The sequence below is a fragment of the Hyaena hyaena genome, unplaced genomic scaffold (assembly GCF_003009895.1).
Source record: "Hyaena hyaena isolate Hyena2069 unplaced genomic scaffold, ASM300989v1 scaffold_78, whole genome shotgun sequence".
NCBI lineage: Eukaryota > Metazoa > Chordata > Mammalia > Carnivora > Hyaenidae > Hyaena > Hyaena hyaena.
This window is the reverse complement of record NW_024080710.1, coordinates 888,681-903,798: the sequence shown is the minus strand read 5'-3', so window position 1 is coordinate 903,798 and position 15,118 is coordinate 888,681. Positions and strand designations below refer to the sequence as shown.

General features: G+C 37.1%; 1 protein-coding gene across 2 annotated transcripts in view; it reads right to left on the bottom strand.

Moving 5' to 3' along the window:
- Window positions 1–270: 270 nt before the first annotated feature.
- The window catches only part of PARG (poly(ADP-ribose) glycohydrolase), a 128,284-nt gene continuing 113,436 nt past the window's right edge, over window positions 271–15,118 (bottom strand). For both annotated transcript variants that reach the window (XM_039233738.1, XM_039233737.1), the window contains exons 17-18: window positions 4,462–4,590; window positions 271–3,808 (exon numbers count right to left, since the gene is read on the bottom strand). In XM_039233738.1, the coding sequence (XP_039089669.1) occupies window positions 3,654–3,808; window positions 4,462–4,590 (284 nt within the window). In that variant the 3' untranslated portion in view covers window positions 271–3,653. The remainder of the gene's footprint in view (window positions 3,809–4,461; window positions 4,591–15,118) is intronic.

The following is a 15,118-nucleotide window of genomic DNA, read 5'->3' as shown; positions in this document are numbered from 1 at the left end:
GGAGGGGGGTGGGAAAAGGATGGACTAGATGGGTGATGGGTATTAAAGAGGTCACTTCTGATGAGCACTGGGTGTTGTATGTAAGTGACGAATCACTGAATTCTACTCCAGAAACCAATATTGCACTGTATGTTAACTAAAATTAAAAAAAAAAAAAAAAAAAAAAAAAAAAAAAGAAAAAAAAAAAAAAAAAAAAAAAAAAAAAAAAAAAAAGAGCATGGACATGAACATCTTAAAAGTAGCATAATTATGTGAGAAAAAAAGAGGTAGTAACAAGGAGTCAGAATTTCTTTATTCTTGTCCTACAAAAATCATGTAAACAATAGCACAGACCTCTCCTTATTCCCAAGTTCAAAATCATCATTACATGGTAACCCTATATTTAAGATAAACAGTCAGGAAAAATAAAACCAGTTATCAGATAAACATCGCAGCTTTGGATGTCTTGTATGGGAAACTTTTTCCTTTGGAGGTTCAATAGATCTGTGTAGGAATCTGATGATGGAGGACAAAGGACACTCTGTCACAGGCAGAGAGGACAGCAGTGGCTCAGTGGATTTTAGCAATTTGTTCCAGTAAGTATCACATTGGGACCTCCTTCCAGCCCCCAAACAAGAACAGGATTATATATTTGAACTCAAGTGCCAGCAATGGCTGGTCTTTACCTTACCTCCAAAAGCAAAGGATTGGTGCAGATCCACAAGCCTGAAAGAAGAGAGTACAGGCCTTCTAAACTTTATTTATCATTAAAGCAGACATACCCTTACATCAGAAAAAAGCCATGAACATGCAGCCACACAAACTGGAAAAGACCAAACCAAACAAAACAAAACAAAACAAAACAGAAAAAAATAGGTGAGAATCCATACAACTGCTTCTCTTCCTGTTGAAGTTTTTAAGAATGCAACCCAGCCTTTCAATCTCCCCTTTAAGTACCAATTTGGGTCTACCTGCCCTTAATGTCACTTCAACCAGTAAGAAAAGAAGTAATTCTCTCAGAGACATTTTAATGCACCCCACTGATAACTAGTCATTTATTAGGAAGAATAACTTATAGTAGGAACTTGGTAGAGAACAGCTGTCAGAGCCTTTGCTTGGTCATGTCTTTGCCAGAGATGACAGAGTAAGTCAAGTCTCCTTTCATAATGAACTTCTGGAGGTTGAGATGGTATTCCCTAACCTCTGGACATCTGTTAGCCCATTGGAAAAATGGGCTAAAATATGCAAAGCAACTAGCACAGTACGTACTATACAGTAGGTGCTCCATAAATGTTTCCTGGTTCAACTATAATGGCTGACAATTATTGAGTACCAACTATGTGCCAGACCCCATGAACACTTCTTTATAAACAGTATTCCCTAATAAGTGCTAATAGCCAATTTTTAGGATGAGTTAAAGGCTCAAATATTAAGTTTATTTAGAGAATTAGCAAGGGATATGGCTAACATTTGAACCCAGTTTGTCTGATTTAAAATCTTACATCCTTTCCATTACTTTGCATAGCTTCCTTAAACTGTTACTGGATTTGAGTGAGCTAGACAGAAAGTGTAAAGCAAGTGAACTTTATTAACAACATAAGAATTCTAAACTAAAAGTATTGTTTCATGCCTCAGTAGATGAAAGAAGGGAGGGTAAATAACATGAAGTGAAACAATAAACCCCTAATGAAAGAGAATAAAAAGGTGCTGTTAAATGTCTTAGAACAGACACATATTAATTAGGGATCTGATTTTTTCTCCTGCCTCAAAAAGTGGACATTAGTTCTCTTTACGTTCTCTTTGATTAAATATTCCAATCCCAGAACGTACTGGGACATAGTAGTCAGGGCTTATTCTTGGAAAAAGCCCTGAAAAAAGAGAGGCACTCAGGTAGATGGCCAAGTTACTAAGCCTGTTCATCAATAAGAGTTGAGTCTCAGATTCTATGTTCTGGAATATTAGGCTGGGTGGCCATCTTACCTGGATTTAATGATTTTTCTACCACAAGAACCATCCTATACTGTTCCTGTATCATTTTAAAGAACCGTTCACTTAATCTTGGAGCTGGGTGAAAGGAAAATGATATGGAGGCAGAAAAAAGAAATGACATATAACTATGAATGCTTAACCAAAGCTCAGAATGGGTTGGGAAAGAAAGAGAAGACTTTAGTATCAGTAGAAATAAAGCCAGATACCTTGGATTTAGGGAAATATTTATAGATGTTTAAAAATCTTAGTTACTATGGTAAAGAACTTCATTAATGACAAGTGGCTGCTGTCAGATGGCAAATTCCAAGTAAAGAGTTGCAGACATTGGCCACAGCCCCGTATTTCCCTGCCAACACTGACACCAGGAGTTTGGACCATCTACCAAAATTCCTTATTACTAGGATTGGACTTCCATAGCATTTTCTGACAGCTGACTATGAACTAGAGCTTCAACAATATAGTTTAGAATTATTTTAGAAATATGAATAAGTGCTTTGTCATAACACTCTACTCAACACAGAATCAATTTTTACTGAAACCTCCGAAAGACATTATTATTTGTTTGCCACCAGTTTTAAATGAATAACACTGTAAATAAATGATTTTAAACACAGCCCCCTGATAAGCCTAATAAACCAAATCACTTCCCATAACTCCATTTTTATTTGGGTGTTATGTGCTTGCAAACAGACACACTTAAAGAACATATATTTATATACATATAAAATATAGATGATATGGCAGTTTCTGACAAATGATTTGTTAATGAAAACTTATTAACTATGTAACCATTGAATACCAGAGAAACTTTAATATGTACAAATCTGCATGAATTCTCAGTTCCTAAACTTTGGTTATATGAATATGCCTCAAGCACCAGAGAACAAACAATAATTCTAATTTGAAAGGAAAAAAAAAATCACAAGAAACAAAAATATCCTTCAACTCTCTTGAATCTTTTCTTTTTAAAACACCATTTGGGGAAACTCTTTTATTCTACATTTCCTTCCGTCTTGGTCAGTTTCCAAAAAACTGTATTCATAAAAATTGAACAGGGAAAAAAGGATAGACAAACCATTTTAGATAAAGGTGATGTCCCAAAAGAACTATATTTGGAAATGATTCTGTCTTAAATACAAAATTGTTTTGACCTAGGAGATTTGCATATGTAGCATGTATTAAAAAAAATCCTCAACTCTTAATTTTCAAAATTCAAAAACTCAAGCAACACAATCATAACAAGAGTTGGGGGTGGAAGGTTTACAGGGAGATCTTTAGCAAATCCAGTTAAAAAAGTTCTTGGTTTTCAATTTCTTCCCTGGCATCTGCTAGCTTCAGAGGAAATGTGCATAATATATAGGTATCAAAAAAGAGACCTGATGGACTGAGCACAACCTTTCATGGGATTTCACAGGAAATCTGATGGGCAAAAGAAAGAAAAGCTGAAGAATGAAGACTGAAATAGAAAAAAAAAGAAAACAAAATATATCTAAGCATATGTAAGTTAGGATAGAGGGGCTTACACGTACAAACTGACAACTGCATATGTGTGGAAGGGATTGCATCCTTGCCCTCAAATTGGATTATATACACATTTATATTAAGTCAGTTCGTATATTACACCTGACAATTCAAACAGGATGTTTCTGGTGAGAGGTGGAAGGAGGTTCTATTTACTCAGCTCCTCAGGCCCCAGTCCTCTGTCCTGGCTGGCTGGTGGTCTCTGCACAGGACTCTACAGCATGATATATGAATGGATAAAGTTTGATGTCTGGTCCGGGGGTGGAACAGTTTCTGCATTCTTCATTGTAATACCGTAGCAACAGCTTATACACTTCTCCTGGAAAGTAAAGGCCAGACCAATACCCCCATTAAGGTATACAGATGGATAAAACTACTAAATAGCATTCTAGTTTTATCTTGATCTAAATAACATATGCTCATTTTTGGCTTTTGAAAATAGAATATAAATTTTATATACCTGGAAGACTTTCCTGACATAAAAAAAAAAAAAGTAAGTACCTTAAAGAAACTACTTATTAGTTCATGATTACAACAGGCTATACATGGTATAGGTATACATGGTATACTGGCCATGTATCATTTTGGGAGTCTGTGGCAACTTTACTTCTACATTCAGCTCCCAGGGTAGCAAGGCCCTTCAAGTCCAGCTGAAATACAAAAATGAGCATGCTGTTATGTCTGATAAATATGACTCAGAGTGCAGCCTCTTAGACCTGAACCTACCTTCCAACACTATCCCTCTTTTAGTTTTCTATATGCATGAAAGTAAAAATGGATATTAAGCATCAGTTTCTTGGCCTTACTTTAATAAGCTGACATACTCATTCAAGTAAGACTTTGTCCACCCTTCTCAAAGTCACACTTTTATTTTTTCTTATCCACTGTGATCCATCCAGATTCAGCAAGTGTTCATCCTGGATGGTGGACAATCTAGTTAGACACCAAGTGTCAAGACTATCTCTTACTTACCAACAGTCAGTTTCCTTTCGGTAAGGAAAGTGTGCATGTTGTAAATGTCTCTCATCAATTCGGAATCCCCAAAGGTGAAATAAACCACATCTCGCTCAGCTACAGCAGCTGCCATTATCTGTATTAAGGCTGTAGCAAAGAGAAAAAAACACAGCTATGTTATGACACTTTTCATCAAGACACATTCAATTCTTTCAAACAGCTAAATTACAGTTAGTGTCCCACAGCTTTATCCTAAATTAAAGATTTAGAAACCTAATAAACACATTGTTAGAAATGGAAAATACAGACGGGTATAAATCCTCTGTCATGTGACTTTTCAGACAGGCTGCTGAGAATACCATTAAGCCACAGAATTCCCACACAAGCACCTTTGTGGGGAAATAAATAAATAAGGGAAGGTGCATCTAGTCAAGCAGTCAAGGTGCTAAAGTGTTTTGTTTTGTTTTGTTTTAGTTACATTAATCTGGAACTAAACTTTTTGCTTGCTTGCTTGATTTAATTATTTTGTCTTATTACATAGTCACCAGTCTTTTCTATCAGAGGAGTCTCAGTGAATTTTCCTGACCAATGCTCTTGGGAGGTTCTCATTAACTTTACAGCCATCTCAAAGTGGGTTAGAAAGGACACCCTTAACTCTCCTGCACTCCCAATTACTACAGCACAGAGTGAACGTTACTGAAAACATTGAACAGTAATTCTTGTGTGCTGGAATGGAACAATCATTGAGAACCACTATCTCCAGGAATCAAAGTTATAAATCACTGAGCCTGAAATATATTCCCCAAAATTAATTTCCTTTATTATTAATCTCAATAGGCAAAATTTATTTTATTTTTCATTTAAAATTTTTTGAAGACTTTATTAATTTTAATTCCAGTGTATTTAGCAGACAGTATACAATATAGGTATTCATTAGTTCCATATATTACTCAGTGCTCATCAAGATAAGTGTACTCTTGGGGCACCTAGGTGACTCAGTTAAGCATCCAACTCTCTTTTTAAAAAAAAATTTTAATGTTTATTTTTGAAAGAGAGAAAGTCCTAGTGAGGGAGGGGCAGAGAAGAGAGGGAGACACAGAATCTGAAACAGGCTCCAGGCTCTGAGGTGTTAGCACAGCTGAGCCACTCAGGCACCCCTAATCATCCAACTCTTGATACTGACTCAGGTTGTGACCTCCTGGTCATGAGATCAAGCCCTGCGTTGGGCTCCACACTGAACTTGGACCTTGAGTGGGATTCTCTCTCCCCCGCTCTCTCTACCATTCCCCTACTTGCATATTCTCTTAAAATAAATAAACTTTAGAAAAAAAGAGGGGTACCAGGGTGGCTCAGTCAGTTAAGCATCTAACTCTTGATTTTGGCTCAGGTCACGACCTCATGGTTTAGAGACTGAGTCCCACATCAGGCTCTACACTGATGGCGGTCTAGCCTGCTTGGGATTCTCCCCCCTCTCCACCTATCTTTCCCCCACTGGCGCACACACACACACACACTCTCTCTCTTTCCCTCTTAAAATAAATAAACTTAAAAAAAATGTAACTGTACTCTTAATCCCCTTCACCTATTTCACTCATCCCTCCTCCCACTACCCCTCTAATAACAATCAGCTTATCTTTTATTATTAAGTCTTTTTTTTTTAATTTCTCTTTTTTTTCCTCTTGGTTTTATTTCTTTAATTCCACATAAGACTGAAATCATATGGTATCTGTCTTTCTTGACTGGCTTATTTTGCTTAGCATTATACTCTATGGATCCAACCATGTTGCTGCAAATGGCAAGATTTCATTCCTTTTTTTAAATGGCTAAATAATATAAATATATACATACATAACACATCTTCTTTACCTATTCATCTATTGATGGATACTTGGGTTTCTTCCATAGTTTGGCTATTATAAATAATGCCGCAATAAACATAGGAATGCACATATCCCTTTGAATCAGTGCTTTCATATTTTTTAGGTAAATAACCAGTACTGTAATTACTGGACTGTAGGGAAGTTCTATTTAAAAATTTTTGAGGAACCTCCATGCTATCTTCCACAGCGCCCGTACTGGTTTGCATTCCCACTAACAGTGCACAAGGTTTCATTTTCCTCCACGTTCTTGTCAACACTTGCTGTTTATTGAGTTTTTAATTTTAGCCATTCTGCTAGATGTAAGGTTTTATCTCATTGTGATTTCGATTTGCATTTCCCTGATGACAAGTAATGTTGAGGATCTTTTTGTGTGTCTGTTGGCCATCTGTAGGTCATCTTTGGAAAAAGGTCAATAGATGAAATTTATTTTAAGTAACAACAAAATTGAATATAGGTATAATAAATGCTCTTCACTAATTACATATATTTTACTTCATAAAAGGGGAAACTGGAATCAAACTAAAACATTTTGTAAAATAACTTTTGTACAGTTTCAATTTTTGAGAGCATCTTAACATTCTCATATTCAAAAAATAAAATGAAAACAAAAAGAATGGAATGGAGAGGAGCCAATAACTGAAAGCAAACAAAAACAACTTTAGCCTAATTTTATTTCAAAAGAATAACATAACTTCACTAAAGGGAAAAGAAAGGAAAGGATGAAAAAAATAACTAATCCAAGTAACTTATGAACATAATATATGACTGATATACTGTCAGTCCTGGGCAAGGAGAAAAAAATTACAAACAAATCTCAATTCCTTTTACTAGGTTTGCTTACCATAGTAGTTCAAACAAAATAATTTTGAAACTAGTTTTGAATATATTTTGGAATTGAGCAAATGACTAAATGTGTTAATATTGTTGGGAGCTGGGGTCCTTGTGATGAAAGAGGGGACACACAGACACGGAATGTGGGAAGGCAAAAATAACAGTGGAGATGGATTGAAACAGAGGCACTAGTGTATACTCAAAGACTTGTAAAATACATACATTTGCGCATGTGTGAGTGTGTGCACGCGCACACATTCTTAGCTTTGTCTGCTAAAATGCTTTAAAAGAAGACACTCCAGCAGCAATGAGTACAACTACTGCCCAGAACTTGGTTTCTAATACCATTCCCCTTTAATTTTTTTAATGTTTATTTTTGAGGGGGAGAGAAGGAGAGAGAGAAATAGAGACAGACAGAGAGAGCATGACTGGAGGAGGGGCAGAGAGAGAGGGAGACACAGAATCTGAAGCAGACTCCAGGCTCTGAGCTGTCAGCACAGAGCCCGATGCAGGGCTCGAACCCACGAACCATGAGATCATGACCTGAGCCGAAGCCAGATACCTAACCGACTGAGCCACCTTTCAAAAGGTCCCTTTAAAGTCCCTTTAAAAAAAACACTCTAGCAGCATTGAGCACTTCTAATGTCCAGATCTTGGTCTCTAATACCATGCCCCCTTTAAAGGAGCTGGATTCCTCAGGGAAACACCTGATTCCATGGTTAGGACAGGACAGGTACAAGATAAGCCCAGGATATTTTGTTGTATCAGAAAGTAAAGAAAGTGATCAGGATATGGGAGTCAGTTTGAAGAAGTTCCCACTAGCCAAATCTAGACAAGCTGGACATCAAAATATTAAGTATAGTTATAAATTACAAATTACTGAAAAAGTGTGACTTGATTCCACATATAATAAATAAGTAGATAATATATAATAAATAGAGAAAAGGAATGAGGGGCTCTTGCTCACTGGAGAATGTCAAAGATTAAATGGTAAGCATGGAGGGAGTGATAGCACGAGATAATCCTCTTTTGCAACAATCTATGGTAAATATTGGATAAGGCAAAAAATCAGTAAAGGATACCACTCTAACAGAAATTTTGTCTTAAAGCATCTTCCCACAAACTGCTTATTAGCTACAAGGGAGAGAAAAAAACTAAGTATCTATACAGTGGAGAAATCAGACAACACCTTGACTGAGTAATCAAAATTAGCATCACCAATGGGGTCAGATGGTCATCAAGTGCTTCTAGACACTATCACCTATGCAGTGCTCTGACTGAGAATGTATAACCTCAACGTAATTAAGAGGAAACAGCAGATAAACTCAAGGAGCATTGTATTCTTTAAGCTTGTCAATGTCATAAAAGACAAAGAAAGCCTGTAGAAATACTCTGAATTTAAAAGGAGGCTAAAAGACATGAAAACTAAAGGCAATACCTGACCCTGGACCCTGTATTGGAGGGCAAGAAGGATATAAAGGGTTTTATGAGGGCATGTGATAGAATTAGAATATAGACAATAGAGTAGGTAAAAATATTCTATCAATGTACATTTATGAGTTTAATAACTGTCATGTGTTTATATAAGAGAATATTTTATTCTTAGGAAACACACACTGAAGAATTTAGGAAAAGGGGTATAATATAGATAACTTAAGCGTAAATGGTTCAGAAAAATTATGCATATGTGTTCATATATAAAAATGTCCATATATGTGTGTATACACACACACACACAAACACACACAGAGGGGTATTTATTTTTCCTTTTGTAACTCTGATGAAACTATGTTCAAATAAAAAGTTTTAAGAATTATATAAGAAGGAAAAATGTATTTACGCTGAGGTGGTAAATTTGATATAGTTGAGTATTCTCAAATGTGGAAAAGAATCTAAGACTTTATAATACATATGATAATTCTTTTTGTTTTTAAAGTTTATTGTCAAGTTGGTTTCCATATAACACCCAGTGCTCATCCCCACAAGTGCCCTCCTCCATGCCCATCACCCCCCTTCAGCCCTCAGTCTGTTCTCAGCATTCAAGACTCTCTCATGGTTTGCCTCCCTCCCTCTCCCCTACTATTTTTCCCCTTCTTCTCCCCAATGGTCCTCCATTAAGTTCCTCCTAATCCTCCTATACGTGCAAAAAATGGTATCTGTCCTTCTCTGCCTGACTTATTTTGTTCAGCATAACACCCTCAAGTTGCATCCATGTTGCTACACATGGCCAGATTTCATTCTTTCTCATTGCCATGTAGTATTGCATTGTATAGATAAACCACATCTTCCTGATCCATTCGTCAGTTGATGGACACTTAGGCTCGTTCCATGTTTTGGGTATTGTTGAGAGTGCTGAATACATGTGATATTCTAAAATACCAAAGTATCTCCTAATTTCCAAACTAATATTTATTGAGTATCCACAAAATGTGAGGTACCATGACTAGGCCTCATTAATCTCGGAGTATTGAAAGTAATTAATCTCAAACAGAGATAAGTTTTAATTAAAACTACTCAACCAATTTATGCATACATTAAAGCTTCAGTACACTCGATTTTAAAAGGTTCCTAATTAACCTAAACTACATGTAAAAATGGAAAAATGAATAGTCATTTTCCTCTATCATGAAGTACCATTTCTTACCTTTTAGTTTGAATGAAAATTTGGCTTTAAGTATTTCCTATTAAAAAAAAAAAGATCCAAAAAAAAAAAAAATCGTTTCAGTCCGATTTCTTCCTTATATACAGAAATACTAGGTCACTGGTCATTTGTCACTTATGAAAATGAAATATGAATAAAAACCATTCAAAATTTATCTTTCTATAGGGGCGCCTGGGTGGCTTAGTCGGTTAAGCGTCCGACTTTCGCTTGGGTCATGATCTCGCGGTTCGTGGGTTCGGGCCCCGCGTCGGGCTCTGTGCTGACTGCCAGCTCAGAGCCTGGAGCCTGTTTCGGAGTCTGTGTCTCCCTCTCTCTCTCTGACCTTCCCCTGCTCATGCTGTCTCTCTCTCTCTCCTAGAAATAAAAAAAAAAAATTTTTTTTGAAGGAAAATTACAATACATCAAACGTGAAAACATTTTCTGTGCTGAAGTTATTTTTCTCAGGATGTTTATGTATTGTCATTCAANTAAAAAAAAATTTATCTTTCTATAGAATTTATTTTAAAAATGCTGGAGCTAAGCTTGACAGAGCTACCAAAAAAGGCCGGATCTTAATAAGAGAAACCAATTCACACTACAGTTTTGATTTCATATCCATTTCTATTTGGGTACACACTGCAACATAAGCATAAAGTGTGCCAGACAGGTTGGGACTGGAGACTGGAGACCTGAGTTTAGTCCTCACCCATCTGCTAGCTATCGAGGATCTATGACTTTGGCTGAGTCACTTAACTCTCTTGCCTCCATTTTTCCCAGCTATGCTATGAAGAAGTTGGATCAGATGATCCCTAAAGACTCTTTCAGAGTGTAGAATTCCATAATCCCTGCTATAATTTTTCTCCTTACACTGGATATTAGACTATAAACACACAAGTGAAATTTTCAGAAGTATAAATTAATCTTGACTCTATATATCAGTAATCACTAACAAAAGATAATTTTAAACAGAACCTCATTATCTACAACATCCCCAGGAACATTGCAAATCTAAAGAATTAAGTCTCATGATTTAGGTGAATTCTCTTGCATCACAAGTTAGATGAGAATAAATCACAAATCTAATAGGGTATGTGGACTTATTCCAAGTATGATATAAAAGCATCATATTCTATCTTCAAGCACAACTAGGTGCCAAAATAATCACTTAAATTAACCTGCTGGGAGCTGGGTTTTAATTTTCTTCTTGGCATCAATGTTAAGCTATAAAGAAAATTCAAATAAATATAAATAACATCAAAAAGTAATTCATAAGGTCCTCTTGCAACAAATGAACCAAACCAAAAATGAGTAAAATGATGGATATTCATACCACGGGTGTGGTTTGAGGCCATCAGCATGTAATATTAGTAACAGCTGCTAACACCAGGTTTTTATAGTATACTGCATGGTTCTAGCAGCTTTAAAAGCACAAAGTCAAGATTTATAAGAATTAACTCAGTTAATCCTTACAAAAACTGAATAAGGTATTATATTTAGAAAATAAGGCAATCTAGGTATCAAAAGGTTAAGCAATTTGTCTACGGTCACAGGGCAGAAAGCAGTGGAGCTGAAGTTTGAACCTGGCAGTCTGACTTGGATGCACGCCCTCACCCACTACTCTGCAAAGCTGTCATGCCAAGTCATTCTGCTCTTCTCCAAGCACCATACCATGTGCCAGTCAGAAGAATTTCTGCATGTTGGACCATGAGGGAGAAGAAGGGGAAAAATAGTTGGGGAGAGGGAGGGAGGCAAACCATGAGAGAGTCTTGAATGCTGAGAACAAAATGAGGGCTGATGGGGGGTGCGGGAGAGGGGAAGGGGGGTGATGGGCATGGGGGAGGGCACTTGTGGGGATGAGCACTGGGTGTTATATGGAAACCAACGTGACAATAAACCATTTAAGAAAAAAAATAGTCTTTGTCAAACAAACAAAAAAACCCCAAACAAAGAAAAAAAGAAGTTCCTCATGTTGTTCACATTATTTAAACGCATGCTGGCAAAAAAACCCAAATAGTACAGATTTGAAAGTACTACTACTGATGCTTTTCTAATGAAGCCCAAGGTGTTTTGTGTGCTCTCACACCGCAGTTACACTGAAAGCTCAAGGCTTTTTGCTCACTCTTCTCAGCCAACTCTTACTTTGTAGTTGGGGTCTTGTTCTCTGGCTACTGTTTTTAATCAACACCACCTGCAACTTCTACCCCCACCTCAATAATACTAAAGGCTCCATCTTTGATCCTTCCATCTGCTTTAAATGCACTCACTCTCCAAGAATTAAACCATCTCTAGAATGGCAAATCCCAAATCCAGATCCAGATTCAGAATTTGTGGCCAATGAAGATTAAACAACAAGAGCACAGACACTGGGCTCTAGGGCATCAATCCTGGTTTCCTAACATTGCTGCAGGCTATCCTTGTGACTTTGGGCTAGTTACTTACCACTCTATGCCTTGATTATTTCACCTATAAAGATAAAAATAAAGCTTACCTAATACATTGTTATGAGCTAATACATGTAAGGAAACATTTAGTATAACAAATTCTGGAACACAGAATGCACTCAACATGTTGTTTTCAACTAAAAACAATACAACAACAGAGCTACCAAACAATAAAACATAAAACAATAAAACAACAAACAATAAAAACATTGGTTTTTGAGAAAGGCCAAATGTGAATTTTGGTTCTGACCCTTACTAGCTATCTCTTTGGGTTTTTTTATTAACCTCTCTCTGAACCTTGGTTTCCTCATCTTACAAATTTGGCTACATGTTGAAGGGTAACTATGCAAACTAAAGGAGAGAATGCAGTCTTTCTTAAACATGGCTGATCATCAGTAACTCCCAGATAGTTAAAATTTCCCAAACCCATTTCCCAGACCCACTAACTAAGCGGCGTCTCTGAGGTGCTGACAACTCACTTACTCTAGACACCTTACTCTAGACATCTTACTCTAGACACCTTGAATGCATTATTATGTACAAGACCCCATTCTAGGCACTGGGTCCATAGAAGAGGACAATGTAGAAGTGTTAAGAAAGGAATATTCTTACTCAAGTGTGTAAGAGCAAAAGGCTGAGGAAGAAATGGAGTGTGGTGTGTTCTGACAGAAGGAAGCAAAGTGATAAGAAGCTGTGGTAAGACAAACTGAACTGGCTCATATTTCTATTCTAACCTTCCATTTTTTATTGACTGTCACCCTTTCCCTGTCTACAGTCCTCCCACAAACCCCAGCCAGAGGAAAGGCTGGGCCAATGATAGCATGGTAGAAAATGATTTATCAGAACTGTTCAGGTTTCTATCTTTTCTAGATCAATGATTTTTCTGGAGTTTAGCTATCTTGATTCCAAAATAGTAAAACAACCAGTAAAGACATTATTTAAGTTTGGTGTCAATGGGATACAGGGTATGAAGGAAAATAAATTTATAAAATGTTTCTATAATCTCAGAAAATTTTTCACTTAATATAAATATGCAATAAAAATCAACTGAAAATTTTCTTAATCTCATTGGGGGATATGTCCAGTGTTTACTGACTTGCTGGCCACAATGATTTGGCTCAAGAGATGGGAAAGAGGTCTAAGCTGGCCCAATTAGAGTATTTCCATACAATTTTTAAATGAAGGAGTTCTCCTCTCCACTAGGGTCACTCAATTGCAGTAATGGTCCCCAGTTCCTGCCATGGAGAGATAACCAATGGAAACAGAAGAGAATGGAGCTATCATCTTCAGAGAAGCAGGCAGAGGAGGAACCAACACACAAGAGGGAGTTTTTGATCCTAGGATCCAGTAGTCCCTGAGGCAAAATCTACTCAGCCTTTCTCAGCCACATCGGTAGTCTCCATTCAGGCTTAAGTGATTAGGTAGATTAGTATCTCTTAAAACTAAAGAATCCTAATACAGAACTTTGTTGCAGCATTGGCAGTTGGGTATGAGTGGGACAGAAAGGGGATCCGTGGATCTTTGTGCAATAGTTTAACACTAGAGTGCATTTTTTTTAATGTTTATTCATTTTTGAGAGACAGAGCATGAGCAGGGGAGGGGCAGAGAGAGGGAGACAGAATCCGAAGCAGACTCCAGGCTCTGAGCTGTCAGCACAGAGCCCAACATGGGGCTCAAACCCATGTTTGAACCTCAAGATCATGACCTGAGCTGAAGTCAGAAGCTTAACCAACTGAGACACTCAGGCGCCCCTAGAGTGCAGTCTTAAAGGAATATAGAGAATTAGGAAGATGCTAACAGACAATTTCAGAAGAATGTACAAAACCCTAGATTAATGAAAGGCATAGAGGGTTGTTGAATAAATCTGTTAAAGAGAAATTCATTGAGCATATTTTATTTGCAAATTATTTTTGGGTAGTGAAGGTAGGGAATGGGGATAGAAAAGAAAATACATAGCAATACCTTCACAAAGCAAGCAAACAAAATTAGAGGGATACAGGGTCTGAGCTAATAAGTATAGAATATAATAGAGTAAGTTCTACATCCTTCAGAGACATCTTTTCATGTACCAATATAGTATCTACAACAACTGTTATGCCACCAAGAAAAGCTAAAAAAAAATTTAAAATAATTAATAAAAGGTAAAAGAGGGGAGCGTGGATGGCTGAGTTCGTTAAGTGTCCTACTTCAGCTCAGGTCATGATCTGCAGTTTGTGGGTTTGAGCCCCACATCAGGCTCTGTGCTGATAGCTGGGGGCCTGGAGCCTGCTTTGGATTCTGTGTCTCCCTCTTTCTGTCCCTCCCCCGACTCGTGCTCTGTCTCTCTGTCAAAAATAAACATTAAAAAAAATTTTTTTCAGAGGTAAAGAAACCATTTTATTTTTAAACCAACCATTTCAAAATGGTTTTAAATTATCTCCTAAAAATCTCATGGATATCTGGTTGTACACTTAGGGCAGAAGCCGACTTCAGTCTCTACTGAGATAGGATTAATAAAGCTGCACAAAGAAGTTACTTCTATCCTAACAATGAAAAAAATGCCAAGTAATCCACAGAATCTTATATTCTTTCCGAGTCTACCAGAGAGCTGTGTTGTTGCAAGGCAACCAAAGTATGACAACTTCCTCTAAGAAGATATGAAACACTTAAACTATTATCTTTGAAAGACCACAGGAGACAGAGGTGACCACCATACAAATGGGTAAGAATAAATCAGCTAAAACTTTAACATAGAATTTAAAAGCCAAGTGTAGACTAGGGGGTTACTTTGGAATAATCAGGAGCCCCAGAAATGGAGTTCACACTCACTGAAAAGCTCTTTTCCATAGGCTTCTACAGGGTGCTCAGAAAGATGAAGGGCCAGGCAGGAGGACAGAGACAGC